The 14,400-nt window shown below is 43.5% G+C and overlaps 1 protein-coding gene across 2 annotated transcripts in view; it reads left to right on the top strand.

The window, feature by feature from the left end:
• The window catches only part of Tmprss2 (transmembrane serine protease 2), a 41,609-nt gene that overhangs the window by 10,424 nt on the left and 16,785 nt on the right, over positions 1-14,400 (top strand). The window contains exons 2-5 of one of the 2 annotated variants that reach the window (XM_075961440.1): positions 419-484; positions 3,100-3,325; positions 13,155-13,241; positions 13,890-14,015. In XM_075961440.1, coding sequence (XP_075817555.1) covers positions 470-484; positions 3,100-3,325; positions 13,155-13,241; positions 13,890-14,015 — 454 coding nt within the window. In that variant the 5' untranslated portion in view covers positions 419-469. Of the gene's footprint in view, positions 1-418; positions 485-3,099; positions 3,326-13,154; positions 13,242-13,889; positions 14,025-14,400 lie in introns of both variants that reach the window. The other variant, XM_075961451.1, reaches the window with a different exon arrangement.

Raw genomic sequence — 14,400 nt, 5'->3', positions numbered from 1 at the left:
TGATGTTTCTCTTGGATGGTCTTGTGTTTTTCTCTCATGAATCTTCCTTTTGGTGAATGTAACTGGGAGGAGCCATTATTGTTTCCCTGCTGAGAACCATGTAAGTGTGGAAGGACTTGGAATTCCAGGTTCAGCCATGGGTGCTCCTGTGTAGACAGGGCCATCTGCCTGTCCCCACTTCTTCAAGGCCAGGCTCTCTTGGTCGCAGTAGTTCAACTTGTCTCCCAGTCCCACTCATGAGTTTCTCTGTGTCCCATGGCATAAACACCCCAGGGATGAGGAGACCTGTGAAGGTGGAGGTGGAGTGAAGGCTCAAGGCCAGGGAGAGCTGCAGCTTGCTCTAGGGCAATGTCACCTTCACCTAGGGTCCTCCAAAGCGAAACTGTACTGAAATATTACCGTGTGTGCTTTCCACCAGGGCACCTGGAAGAAGCCAGACTCACCTCCTCATGCTGCTGACAGAGCCAGGATGGCTTTGACATCAGTAAGTGGTTGTTGATTCTTACATTGCTGGCCATTTCCATATTCCTTTGTTCCTCTTCCACAGCTGTGAGCAGGTGGCCCTTTGTTCAACGTCTCTGAATTAGTCACTGTTCCATCACTGTGAGGAGACACTGTGACTAAGGCAATTCTTACAAGAGGAAGTGTTTAATTGGGAGCTTGCTTACAGTTTCAGAGGTTTAGTCCACTATCAGCTTTGTAGGGAGTACGGTGGCATGTAGGTAGTTTCTGCAGCAGTAGCTGAGAGTTCTGTATCCTGATCTACAGGCAACATGGGCGTTTGAAACCCGAAAGCCCATCCCCAGTGATACACCAAGGCCACACCTCCTAATTCTTGTATTCTTTTCAAATAGTTCCACTCCTAGCGACTAAGCATACAAATATATGACCCTATAGGGGCATTCTTGTTCAAAATGCCACAGTTATGTGGGAAAGAGTGAGGGCAAGGATGGAGCCCGATACGGCACTGAGTGTCTGAAAAGCCATGCTGGGCAGAAACAGGGTTGGTATACTCTGTGTGTGTTCCCTTCCTTCTTCAAGGCAATAGGTGTGCCTACAGGAGAGGAGGGATGGGGCAGAGAGCATCAGGTTAGGGAGGAGGGTGTATGACAGCCCTACGGGTGTGTGCCTCTCAATGACTGGGGAACAGCCACACCTGCATAAGGCGTTGGGTTGTCCATTCTTGAGGGAGCCCATTCCCTAGAGCTATAAGAGTCTTCAGCTCTACCGACTGAGCTAGTTGGGCGTGTTCCCTAGAGCAATAAAAGCCATTGTTTTTGTCATCCTCAAGCCTGACCAGTCCACCTTAGAAATCCCACATTTATAGATATTACTGGCTAATAAGAATAATTTTCAAGGTTCTAGAAACCTAGGACACATGCCAGTGTTCCATTTTAGTGGGTCTCTGATACTTAAGGTTGTTTGTTTGTTTGTTTTTACAAGATCCCTTTTTAAAATTATTTATTTATTTATTGTGTATACATTATTCTGTTTTCTTGTATGCCTGCAGGCCAGAAGAGGGCACCAGACCTCATTATAGATGGTTGTGAGCCACCATGTGGTTGCTGGGAGTTGGACTCAGGACCTTTGGAAGAGCAGGCAATGCTCTTAACCACTGAGCCATCTCTCCAGCCCACTAGATCTCTTTACAATTTTAAGAGCTCCATCCAGACAAAGTGTTTGGCACATCTTGGCCTTTCCTCCTAGGAGGGGAGCATACTCTGAGGCCATTTGGATCTGGGCCAGACACTCACCTGATTTCTGAATCTGGAGTGTTCTGTTTAGATGAGAGATGGCTTTCACTGTCCCACCTCTCTAGCTTCAAGTCACAATCTTTGGACTCTCGAAAGAGAAGGCTGAGTTACTAATCGCAGATTATTAACCTTGGAGTATTCATGTTGCCATGCTTAAAATTCTCAACCTTTAGGCCAGAAAGACAGCTCTATAAGGTAAGAGGTGACCTGCATTCAATATTTGGAACTCACAGGGTGGAAGGAGACAACTGACCCTCACAGGTTGTCCTCTGATCCCTGTTTACACACATGTGCAACACACACAATGCATAAATTAGCTTTAAAAAAAATCTGAACACTTAGTGACCCCTACTGAGGATATCTGCTTCCAGAGGATGGTGCCTCGTTATTCCTGAGGTCCGTGAGAGAGCCTGAGCAGAAAGGGGGCTGGAGAGGTCTTAGGTAAGAACCATTAGACATGGATGAAGTGGGATCTCCAGAAGAGGTCCAGCCACTGAAAGAATTGTGGAAATAAGAATGCCGAGCTACCGAGTTCTGAGTGACTGCCAGGCATGGGAGTGCAGCCTGGGGAGGGTCATGCGAAACGGACTAAGTAAAAGGATTGACACCCCAACAGAGGAGCCTGCTTTTTTCACATCTACACAGCACACAGTTGGGCCCCCAAATTCCCCTGAAAGGGCACCTGAACCCTCTGCACCAAGATGCCCATACTAGATAGGGTTACTTACGCTGAGCTAACAACACCCTGGTGAGGGTAGGTGGGTAAATGTTTGCCAACTCCAGCTGCATGGAAGAAGGGGCCCTGGTAGGAACAGCCGGAGGAGCCTGCATCTTGGGTTCATTCTAGCGGATTCTCAGCTCAGCTGAAAAGTGTGCACTTACGACACCTAAGGTTGTAGACAGGAGCTGAATGTGGTCTCTTCAGCAAGTGAGTTCTCAGACATGATCTGTTCTGATTCAGCCTGGCTTGTGATTTCACATCTCAGTGCTCGGGGGGGGGGGGGGGGTAACCTGGAGGAGGAACCAGAGCAATGGGATTCTAGCTTAGTGACTGTTGACTCTAAACTTGTATTCATTTTTGTCTTTGATTTTTTTTCCTATGGAATCTCAATTATCAGTCACTGTTTCTTTATTTCAAAGAACAAATAATAGAAACAAGTGAATCAGAAACACATACTGTTAAGGATTCTCGTTAATTCAGATACAGAGTCTAGTCATTCTAAGCAAGTAGTTGCAATACCATAGTTGGTGAATATGCTGGCTCTCTCCCTGTCATGCTGCTAACTTCCCAGACTTTACGGTGCATGAGAGATGTAACTGCTGGATCTCTTTTTCCATCCTTTAGGGGTCACCTCCAGGAATTGGACCTTACTATGAGAACCATGGGTATCAGTCTGAATATTTCTACCCACCGAGGCCACCTGTGGCTCCCAACGGCCACAACCTGTATCCAGTCCAGTACTACCCATCTCCCGTGCCCCAGTATGCCCCGAGGGTTACAACACAGGTCTCAACACCTGTCATGAATACACAGCGCAGGTCCTCAGGGACACCGTGCACCTCAAACTCAAGTAAGACTCTTCGGCGTTGTTTCTGGGTCTGCCTTCTCTTGGGATCTCTTATTCCCCCATATGTTGTCACTAACTCTGCGCTGGCAGCCAGAGCTGTCTGCCTTCTACTCTGTAGCTGGTCAGGGCCGTGGCACTGGCCTCACCACTTCTTAGGCAGGGAGAGACCTTACTCTCCCCTGGGCCTTTGCTATAGCACCACCGTGTGCTTGCCTAGCTCAGCTGGTCTTTTGGTACATGGTTTATTATTCTTGCCTCTGTGCTTTTGGGTGTGTTGTCTTGAATCAATAGTAAGCACTCGAGGTTAGGAGTCTTACGTGTTATTGGTGTGCCCAGAAGACAGAGGGTTCAAGGTTAAGATAGCTCCTGCGGCTAGCCAGAGACATGTTACCACTCTCACGTCTGCCAGTGCTTGCCCCCAGCAAAAGGGTCTCCCCCACAAGGGGTTTCTCTCCTTCCAGGGTCTGCCTGTATCCTTTCTATGGGAGCCAGGCAGCTGTGGCATGACTGCTCTCCCATTCCCAATGGGAGACACGTTGGAAAGAGCACAGGAATGGATGTATCAGGTCCTCAACCCCCCTGTAATCCCAGAACAGTGCTGAAGGTTGAGTATGAAAGCTGAATGTCTTTACCCTGTCCTTGGCCTTTGTTCTCAGGTTATTCTCTCTCCAGATTCTTTACCCCTGTGTCCCCCCCCCATGTTTTAATTCAGTGTCTATGTGGTGTAGAGGATAGATAGAAGTGGCTCTACGGATAAGTTATTTTTTTAGATTTAGTTTTCATTTATGTGTGTGAGAGCGTGTATGCTACATGTGTGCAGGTGCCTATGGAGGCCAGAAGGTGTTAATCTGGAGCTGGAGTCATGGGTACTGCGGGTGGTTGTAAACCATTCAACATGAGTGTTGGGAACTGAACTTGGGTCCTCTGGAAGAGCAGTAGGTGTTCCTAACTGATGGGATCTCTCCAGCTCTGCACAAGTTCTTAACAGATAGTTTCTGTTTTATGAAATGAGCACCAATCTGTATATGTCATGTTTACTTCAAGTTTGATAGGGAAGAGAATTCTGTGGGCCACCCATCACTTCATCAGCCATCAGGTGATAGGCCTTAGGCCTCCGGGATCTGTCTGTCCTATTTAGAACTTTCTGGCTCTCCTGCTGTCCCCTGCCTACTTCTCCTCCACTACTTGACCCTCTGTGTGGCTCTGTCCTTTGCTCTGCTCCACCTCTATTCTCGTGCCCTCTTCCCTGTCTCTACAAACTCCTTTCGTTCTAGCCCAGCCAGGGTCAATTGGACCGAGGTGCAGAATGCATGGCCATTCACACATCATGGTGGCTGGAAGAAAGCCAGGGTGAGGAACCTGTTAGTTGTCAGAAGCCAAAAGGCCTATATAAGGTTGCACCCCCAAAAAAGACTGCCCTGCTATCAGCGGCCAGCTCAGAAGGCAAAAGGGTCCCAGTGCACCTCACTGAATACGTCTACATTCCAAGGGAGTAATCAGGAAGTGACAGACATGGGAAAAATATGTTAGTTTCCTGCCAGTTGCCCATATATAGGCAGGATACACCCTAGGGTGTGATTTTCCACTATAAACCTGCATTGTAAAACCTCTGACTGTGCTTGGATGAAATCTGATGGTCAGGCTTTCAGATTGGTGTCTTGATTCCTACTATTGGCTTGCCAAAAGTACAGATTGATGCCCATGTCCCATGGACTGGAAAGTAATTTAGTAACTTTATTTTATTATCTTTTAAACTCCCCTTGACATTGTTTTTTAAATTACATTACTGGGGCTGGAGTAATGGCTCATCAGTAAAGAGCACTAGCTGTTCTCACAAAGCACCCAAGTTCTACAACTCCAGCTGGAGGGGATCCAATGCCATCTTCCAGCCTCTGAGGGCATGTGCACACACACACATACACCAAAAAGAAAAAAAAACATGTTGTTCACATATAAGACATAAAAAGTCTACATTTTTTTGCCAGAATGATCTTGAGCTCTGGAACAGCACATTAAGTTGGAAGCATTAAATCAAAAGTCCCGAGTGTAAGGACATTCTACTTCGGGTTTATCAGTTGCTCTAGCAACTGTCATGGAGCGTTCCCATTTGAGCAGCAGTGTATGCGTCTGCAAGAGCCTTTGAAGAATTCAAAGTCAACAGTCCTGTGATGCAGTGATACCACAGGGTTGAGTCAACAGGCTGTGCTGGTAGGGATGGATGTAAATGAACAGTGGCCCAAGACTGAACTGTGCAAATCTGTGCTGTGCTGACCGCAGCTGGTGACACATGCCTGCCCAGAGGTGAAATGGGGGCTTGTTGCTACAGACACGGTCCTGAGCAAACCAGCCAGAGGGTGACTCTGCACATGCCCCAACCAGAACTGAAGGACACCTGATTTAATCTCCCTTACTCACGAGCCAAGTTACTGATTTAGTGTTTGTTTTTTTCCCTGGCTGAGTTGAGCTAGGCTCCTGAACATGCTAGGCAAGTGTTTACCTCTGAGACACAGGGCCAGCTTTAAGCAAGTTATTTTGTCTCAGGTACAATGGCATGCAGATAAGTTGCCCAAAGAGGAAAGTGTGCTTGGTAATTTGTCAGGTGAGCCATCAAGAATTTCTCCTGTGGGTTTCTGGGTGGCTCCACCCTGGCGCCTGAAGGCATAGTCACCTCTCACTGGGTTTTGATAAAATCGCCGCCTGGTGAAGCTTTCAGACCTGAGCCTATACTGTGAGGTTGCTGGGAGTACAGGTTGCCCACTTTACCATAGGAGCACAATCCCTGTGGATAGGGATGACGACCAGTCCCCGGGAACTCTTTGAAAGCTTTTATGCCATTAACAGGATGCAGTAACCAGATAAAAGCAAGCCTTCTGGTCCTAAGCAGGTCAGCTTGGGTCTTTTGACTCCAGAACTCAAGGTGACCTGCTCTGCTGACTTCTGGAAATACACCGCCTGTAACTGGGATTCACAAGCTTGAAGGCACTCTCTAGCCTGGGAGTGTCTGTTTCAGTGATATTTCCCTTGCCCCGTTTCTCTTCCTTTCTTTCAAAGAAACCTCTAGGGACCCCTGAGACTTGGACTTCACCTGGAAAGGGAGTTGTTGGGAGTGATGTGTCCCTCACTGTCAGATAAGTCAGGGTCCCTTCCCTGACATCTGGTTCTTTCTTCTGAAACTTGATGTTATTTTTGGTTCAAAACTCTGTCTAGAGTGCTATCCCTGTTTGCTATGGCTGGAGAAATCAGTGAACTATTAGAAAATAGTTCTCCTAATTATTTTATTCTTAGCTGAATGTTTACTCTTATTTTATGAGTGCCTACACCAACGTATGTGCACCATGTGCATGCAGGGCCCGCAGAAGCCAGAAGAGGGCACTGGATCCCTTGGAACTGGAGCTAAAGATAGTTGTGAGTCACCGAGTATTACCTGGGAACTGAACTCAGGTCTTCAACAAGTGCTATTAAGCTACTAAGCCATCTCTCCAGTTCCTTGTTTGGGGTTTTGTTGTTGCTTGTTTGTTTTGAACATTTATTTATTTTTGGTGGGTGAGGTTCCACAGAGTATGCAGAGGTCAGAGAAGCCTGTTGGATGAAACTCTCTCCTTCTACTATGTAGGATCTGGAAATCAAATTTTCAAAACTTTCTTACCCTGTCTTGGCAAGGTTTGGCAGTCTTTTTGCTTATTATCCTGTTTATCCAGTCTGGACACAGTGCATTTTGTCACTGGTCAAAGCGGGGCCAGTTCTTTGCCCAAAGGCCAGTTTTGTCAAAGGAAAACAAGCTCCAAGTGGAGTGTCTTCAGTACCCAACATTCTCTCTGGAATAGATCGGTGCTGCCAGGACCAATCGTGTCTCACATCAACAGAACCCTAAGTTATTAAATGCTATATTCTACAGTTCTCTAAAGTGGTTCAAGATTACCTATCTATGTGGAATACATCTCTATGTATCTAAAGAACCTGATTAGTCTAACTATAAGTATGACAAACATGGATGACTATTGACCTATAATTCTTAATACCAATATAACTTAAAGACTAAGACTTCATATTAAAAATATTAAACAATATTTAAACAACTGTGCAGCAAATGAGTACAATGACCTCCAATTTTAAACAATGTATAAGTATCTTGATCAGGGGTAGAAATGTGTAGTGCAATATGATAAATATACCTTAAAATTGCTTCAATATACAAAATAACTTAAGCAGAGGTAGAAGCATGCATACATACAATATGACAAAATAACTTTGCATAGGTGCACAAATATTGTAAACAGAAATAGGAGCATATTAATATAAGAAATATAATTTGAATTTGTATCAATACAGGAATCTATGCCAATGTAAATAGTGTAAATTGTCTATAAATTCTAGCTCTCATGTAATAATCTAATCTACCTATTATACTATCCCATCCAATCCCTCCTTTTTTTTCTTTATCAAATGAGATCCTTGAGCTCACTTCATTTCCATCGCCAACCCTGCACCACTTATAACCAACCCCTAATAGATGTCCCTAATCCTGAGGACAAACTTTGTTGGGAAAAGGGACATTGTTTTTTAGAATTACTTCCAGTTGTTATAAAAATGATGTTATTTCTATGGGATCCTGTAAAAACTAAAAATGATGGTTAACTTTCAAGATTGTCTGGTATAATTGCAAATAGTCTCTGAGAAGTCGGTAGGGGTTTTCTGAAGTTCTTATTTGAAGTTCTGGCCAGAACATTTTGTAAGAAGGTGCACCATCTCTGCTAGCCAAGTTGAAATCTTCTTGAGCAGTTTGTAACCCAAAACTGATCTTAAGATGGTGCTATCAGCATGATGACATCATTGTTGTTGTGGGGCCCAATCTTCTTTCTGGAAACTTCAAAGATTACTGAAGGAAAAGTCATTGTTCATTGTGGAGAACTTAAACATTATTCATATAGACATATATTTAACAAAGGTGCCATAGAGACAAAAATATGTCTCACCTGGTATGGGGAGAATTAAAAATTTTTGAAAGCAGAGTTTTGATAATAGTAGTCCCTAAATCTTATCTTCCTTCTGCCCCATACCAGGTGGCTACTGATATGAGGCAGAAATTCTGACATTTTCTTTTAACAACATGCTTGGATTTAGAGAAGAATAGCCACTGTCCAATTTCAAAGCCAGCGTTGATTTTTAAGTGAGTCATGACTATATTCTGAGAAGCACGGGGATATGTATGTTTAGGTAGTGAAATTGGCGTCATAAGTCAGATTTCTCTTTGGTTGGTGATTCTTTCTGGATAGCTATCTTTTCTTCTTTAGGCATCCAGTATCTCTTGGCTTTTTGAAGATGGGTATTTTCCTGAAAAGACAATAACAGAACCCTGACCCAACCCTTATGAGGATTCCTTACTACCTGTATGATTGTCACCTCTGTGGATGAGCTGTCATCTCTTTCTCAAGAGGTTTCTCTTTTTTAAGCTGAATCTTTATTAATTTTGAAATACACCAGCTGATTTAATTCAGAAGTGTTTTTTCTATTATCCAATGTTTCTCTGGTGCTGTTGTTCCTTTCTCATTAGTGTTAAAAAAACTCAAGGTTAATAAAGCATTATGCAATCTATTCCTGGGGGTATGTTTCATCCCTTTCTGTTTGTTTAACATATTTTTTATAGTTTGATTTGATCTTTCTGTAACTGCCTGACCTGTAAGATTGTGTGGTACACCAGTAATATGCTTTATATTATAATAAGCAAAAAAAACCTGTTTCATTTTCTTAGAGCCATACTCTGAACCATTGCATGTCTTTCTTTATTTGTGCAAGAATACTCATGATGGCCATAACTTCTAATAAATGTGTGATTACTGAGTCAGTCTTTTCCAAACTCAAAGCAGTAGCCCTTTGAAAACCTGAATCAATGGTGTGTTGTATACATTTTAATTTTCCAAATTCTACAAATTGTAACACATGCATCTGCCAGATTTCATTTCTTTGATTACCTTTTGGGTTACTCTCTGCAGGTAGTTGTGTTTGTTTATAGAAAGAACAAGTGGGACATCTACTTATAATCTCCTTAGCTTGTCATGTAATAAAAAAAAAGTCCCTTTTAAACCTTTGCTATTGAAATGGTGCTTTTTAATAAAATTTTGAGGCCTTCAGCACATTTCCAATCAATAATCAATCAACTTCTCCATTATCTTGTACTAGAGGACCTAACAGACCCGTATGGGTTCGGATGTGGGCCCTGCTTATATCTTGAACCTGAATAAATAATTAAGTCATTTCTGTATCATCTGGTATGAACTCAGCAGTTTTAATATGCAAAACAACTCTTTCTGCATATTATGAATCAGTAACTATTTTGAGAGGTTCTTTAAAATCCCTAAGTACCATAAAAATAGCATAAAACTCTGTCCTTTGGACAAAATTATAAGGGCTTTGTTCCACCTTATTTAAATCTTCTGATTTGTAACCTGCCTTTCCTGATTTATTTGCATCAGTGGAGAATGTAGGGGTTCCAATTATTGGTGTGTCACTTATAATGCTGGGAAGAATCCAATTAGCTCTCTTTATAAGGTAAACTCTATCACTTTTGAGATAGTTATTATTAATCGCTCCCCAAACATTAGTACATGTTCTGTTGTAGGAAGTCAGTTGTTTGTTCCTGGCTGCTTAACCCCAAAATAACCACATAGAAACTGTATTAATTAAATCAGTACTTGGTCTATTAGCTCTTGCTTCTTATTGGCTAGCTCTTACATCTTAATTTAACCCCTTTCTATTAATCTGTATATCGCCACATGACTGTGCCTTACCTGCAAGTTTTCATCTGGCATCTGGTGGGGCTACATGGCTTCCCCCTCACTTCACCTTCTTTCTCCCAGCATTCAGTTTAGTTTTCCTTGCCTACCTCTATTCTGCTCCACCAGGCCCAAGACAGCTTCTTTATTAACAAATGGTATCCACAGCATACAGAGAGGAATCCCACATCAACTACCTTTGATGTCTAAATAAAAAAAAGGCCCTAACCCAACATAGCAAAATTACATATAAGAAAACAGTTATCAAGCAAGAACTACAGTTACAACATTTATATCTGCTTTACCCTTTATCACAACCAAGGAAAGCCACAGCTATCCATTCTTCAACTCCATCAAAGACCCCAAAAGGATACAATACTACCTAAGTTAACAGGAAGTACATTGTAAGTAAGTTCCCAAACTCCAGAACTGACAAAGATCTCAGTGTCAGGACAGTCACCCAAATTTCCTCTGTAACACTGGAGCATCCATCTTCAGCCTACAGGCCCATAGTATCCAGCAGAATCTTCCATGAAGCAGGAAATTTCAAAGACAGTTCTGCCTATATTGGCAGTTTGTCAGCCATATTTTTCTGTGTCCTACAGAATGTCTATCAGACTCTTTCATGAAGCAGGAACCCCAAAGGATCGTTCCACCCCTAGGCAAGTTCAGCAGTCATTTCTCTGTGGGTCCTGCCTGTCCAGTTCATACAGCACAGCATCAAGCAGTTCAGGCAAGAACAGTCTCGTGCCCAAATGGCTAACCAATGCCATAAGGATCCTCTTTGGTGCCCATTACCCTCCCAAAGCAGATTGGTGCTGCCAGGAGCAGATGTGTCTCATTGCCACGAAAAGTCCTAACTTCTGAAAACATTTTAAATGCTATATTCTGAAGGTCTCTGAAAGATTTGAAGAATACCTAACTGAAATATATTTCTATATATCTAGAAAACTTAACTAACATGACTACAAGCTTGACTATTATAAATGATTATCTATTAACCTATATTTCTTAATTATACATTACATTTTAATTAACTTCACAAACAAAATACCTTAATCAAGAGCAGAAACATACATATAACAAAATTGACCTAAAATTTGTATCAATAGAGCAAGATCCATACCAGTGAAAATCTCTATAACATATCCCCCTTTAAATGTAAACAAACATTTATAAATAATAATTTAGGGAATTTAAGCATAGTTCTCTCCAAACTGCTTCTTGCTTTTTTTGTTGGGTGAAGTAATTTTTGGAAACTGTTTACAGAGACCTTTCAGATGGTCCTGGTGCATCAAACCACATTAGGCTGGAATGAATCCACAGTTTCTCATCCTCTGTGGAAACAAAAGAAGAATCTCTTTTCCAAAGCAGCATATCTTTAGACCCATATTTTGAAGTCAAGGCACCTTTAAGATATATATGTTGGTTTAGCTTAGCAGCCTGCACAATAATATATCTCTCTGTACTTAGCTCCTTCATAGTCAAAAAAAAATTCACAGAAAACACAATAATATACATAATCCAGGCTGGTGTGAAATTGCTAAGCTGCTGTGGGCCAGCCCTGCCAAAACTTGCACAGCTGTGTGCCAGAGGGGTAGTCCAGCTGTGTGGGGTGGAAGAGGGCCATGGGGGCCTGGGCAGGGGCCTGGCAGTGGCGTGGATTCAGACCACACAGGCGCCAATTTGTTGGCATACGAATAAGTTCCACAATAGCCTGGAATGGAGTATAACAAAGGTTTGTTTATCTGGGGATAAACTCACAGAGTAGCAATCTGCAGTTCTCTCCATGCACTGGGAACTGGAACTGAATCCAGCAGCCAAGAGGCCCACGCATGCTTTTCATCTGCATTTATAGTACATGAGAGCATGCCCACAGTGTGCTGGTATCTTAAAGGCGATTGACTGAGTGACTGAAGGAGTTCCACAACAAAGGATAGGCGTTCTGCCTAGAGCACCCCCTGGCAGACCCAGGATACTCTGGGGGGACAACATTATGTGACTCAAACTTGCAGTTGCTAAAATGAGGCAACTCTCTTCTTCGAGTTGTTTTGTGTGTGCACATTGGCCTATTTTCAGACCCTTCCTGTGGTGTCCTGTGGTATTTTAAGAGCTTGGCTTTGCTGGACTTCATTTCAAACTGTAGGTTCAGTTTCCATTTCCCCAAGCATGTGTTTTGCACTACAGAAGCATCAAGAAGCCAGGCGGTGGTGGCACATGCCTTTAATCCCAGCACTTGGGAGGCAGAGGCAAGTGGATATCTATGAGTTTGAGGTCAACCTGGTCTACAAGAGCTAGTTCCAGGACAGGCTCCAAAGCTACAGTAAAACCCTGTCTCTAAAATGCAAACAAAACAAAACAAAAACCAAAAAAAAAAAAGAAAGAAATGTGTGTGGAATATCTCAGTGGTAGAGCACTTGTGTAGCATAACTGAAACCCTGAGTTTTATCTTTAGCAGCAAAAAGAGGAAAAAACAAATGAATGAATTAGTTTTTATTCTTTCCTAATGTATCTAAATGGCCCCACGTACAGTAGCTTAACTAGGACTTTTGACTTCATGATGGTGTGGAAGTGTACTCATAAAATCATTCCACTTTTTAGTTTCCGTGTGGTATTCTATGGGGTGCATGCAAAATCCAGCACCTTATTATATGAACAGACATCTATCTGGGTGATTTCCCCAGCTATAGGAAATGTAAGGATTCTAAGCAAGTTTAAATGTGCCCACGTTAAGATGGACTGTTGGTTATGTGTAGCAAGTGTATTTTGGACTTGGACTTCTAATCTCTTTCCCCTCCTGCTTCTCCTCCTCTTTTTTAGTATTTTGGGATAGGAACACATGTATTTTAGGCTGGTATTAAATTCCCTCACCTCTCCTGCTCACCTCCCCAACTACTGGGATTATAGACAGACGTGCATTTATGCCCAGTTTGACTTGTGTTATTTTTCAAGTTGAATGACTCCATGGTAACTCTGTGGGATACTGAGGAGCATCAACACTTGATGCATGGTGGAAGGACGTCTTCTCACAGCACTGACCTGAGCATCTCTTTCTTCTGCAGAAACCAAGAAGTCGCTGTGTGTTGCCCTTGCCCTGGGCACTGTCCTTGTGGGTGCTGCTGTAGCTGTTGTTTTGCTTTGGAGGTTCTGTAAGTTTTGGGCTGGGTGCTGCCACTGTGAGCATGGTTATGACTGTAACCCTGCTCCCCAGGCTGAAGGAGTCACCTGATGCCTCCCAATTAGGTTTTTTCCTTCTGGACAAGGCAGCCCTTTCCTCTATGTACCCATGAATCTGTGCTTTGCTTTCACTACCCTGTGGCTTGGGAAATCCTAGAAATCCTAAACTAGTTCTCCCATCCAAGTACCAACCATGCTGTACCCTGCTGGGGCATGTTTAAGGAGGCATAGCCATAGCCTGACCCTTGTATACCACTGCACAACTGTGGTATCCTTGGCTGCCAGTCCCCTTCCTATGCCACATCTTGTAACTGAAGCCTTTTTAAGTGGCCTGGAGTGATGCAGACTCATGTGCACCTAGTGGACCACTGAAGCCCACGAGATGACGAAGAGGAGGAAGCGTGAGGGCTCCCCTTACCCAAGCACCCTTCCCATTGGCTCTGCAGAAGAGTGCCCAGTCCTAGCTCCATGTGTGTGTAGGTGGCAATGATATATCCCTTTCTTATGAGGAGGCAGTTTCTTCTATTCACTGGGCTTGAGGGTGGATGGCAAGCTTTTTATGGGCTCTACAGTTTCTTGGATGCTCAGCCCGATGAGTCTCCCACCCTTTCTTCCTTTAGTTCCAGAGGATAGCAAGTGCTCTACATCTGAGATGGAGTGTGGGACTTCGGGTACCTGCATCAGCTCTTCTCTCTGGTGCGACGGGATCTCACACTGCCCCAATGAGGAAGATGAGAACCGGTGTGGTGAGTTTGGTGAGGAAACACTGGGCTTGCTACGTCCACCATATAGCAGCAGCTGGGGGACAGCCAAGCAGGGTTCTGTTCAGCCCACTGATATGTCTTAGCATCCCTACACTCAGAATTGTGTTCCTGGCCCTGAAACACACAGAGTGATGGGGAGGTGACAAAGTCAGAAAGGACTCAGTCAGGATGGCAGTTCAAGCAAGCAGGATGTTGAAGATACAAGGTTGGTGTGCGCTATGTATTCATCACGCATATATGAACAATCCCCACCACACACACACACACACACACACACACACACAAACTGCAGTGTTTCCACCTGTTTACCATACCTTCTTGGATGGCCGCTTTGAGAATTCTTTGCAAAGATGTCATTTCATTTTTC

The sequence above is a fragment of the Microtus pennsylvanicus genome, chromosome 1 (assembly GCF_037038515.1).
Source record: "Microtus pennsylvanicus isolate mMicPen1 chromosome 1, mMicPen1.hap1, whole genome shotgun sequence".
In the NCBI taxonomy this organism is placed as follows: domain Eukaryota; kingdom Metazoa; phylum Chordata; class Mammalia; order Rodentia; family Cricetidae; genus Microtus; species Microtus pennsylvanicus.
This window is presented reverse-complemented; position numbering and strand designations above follow the sequence as displayed.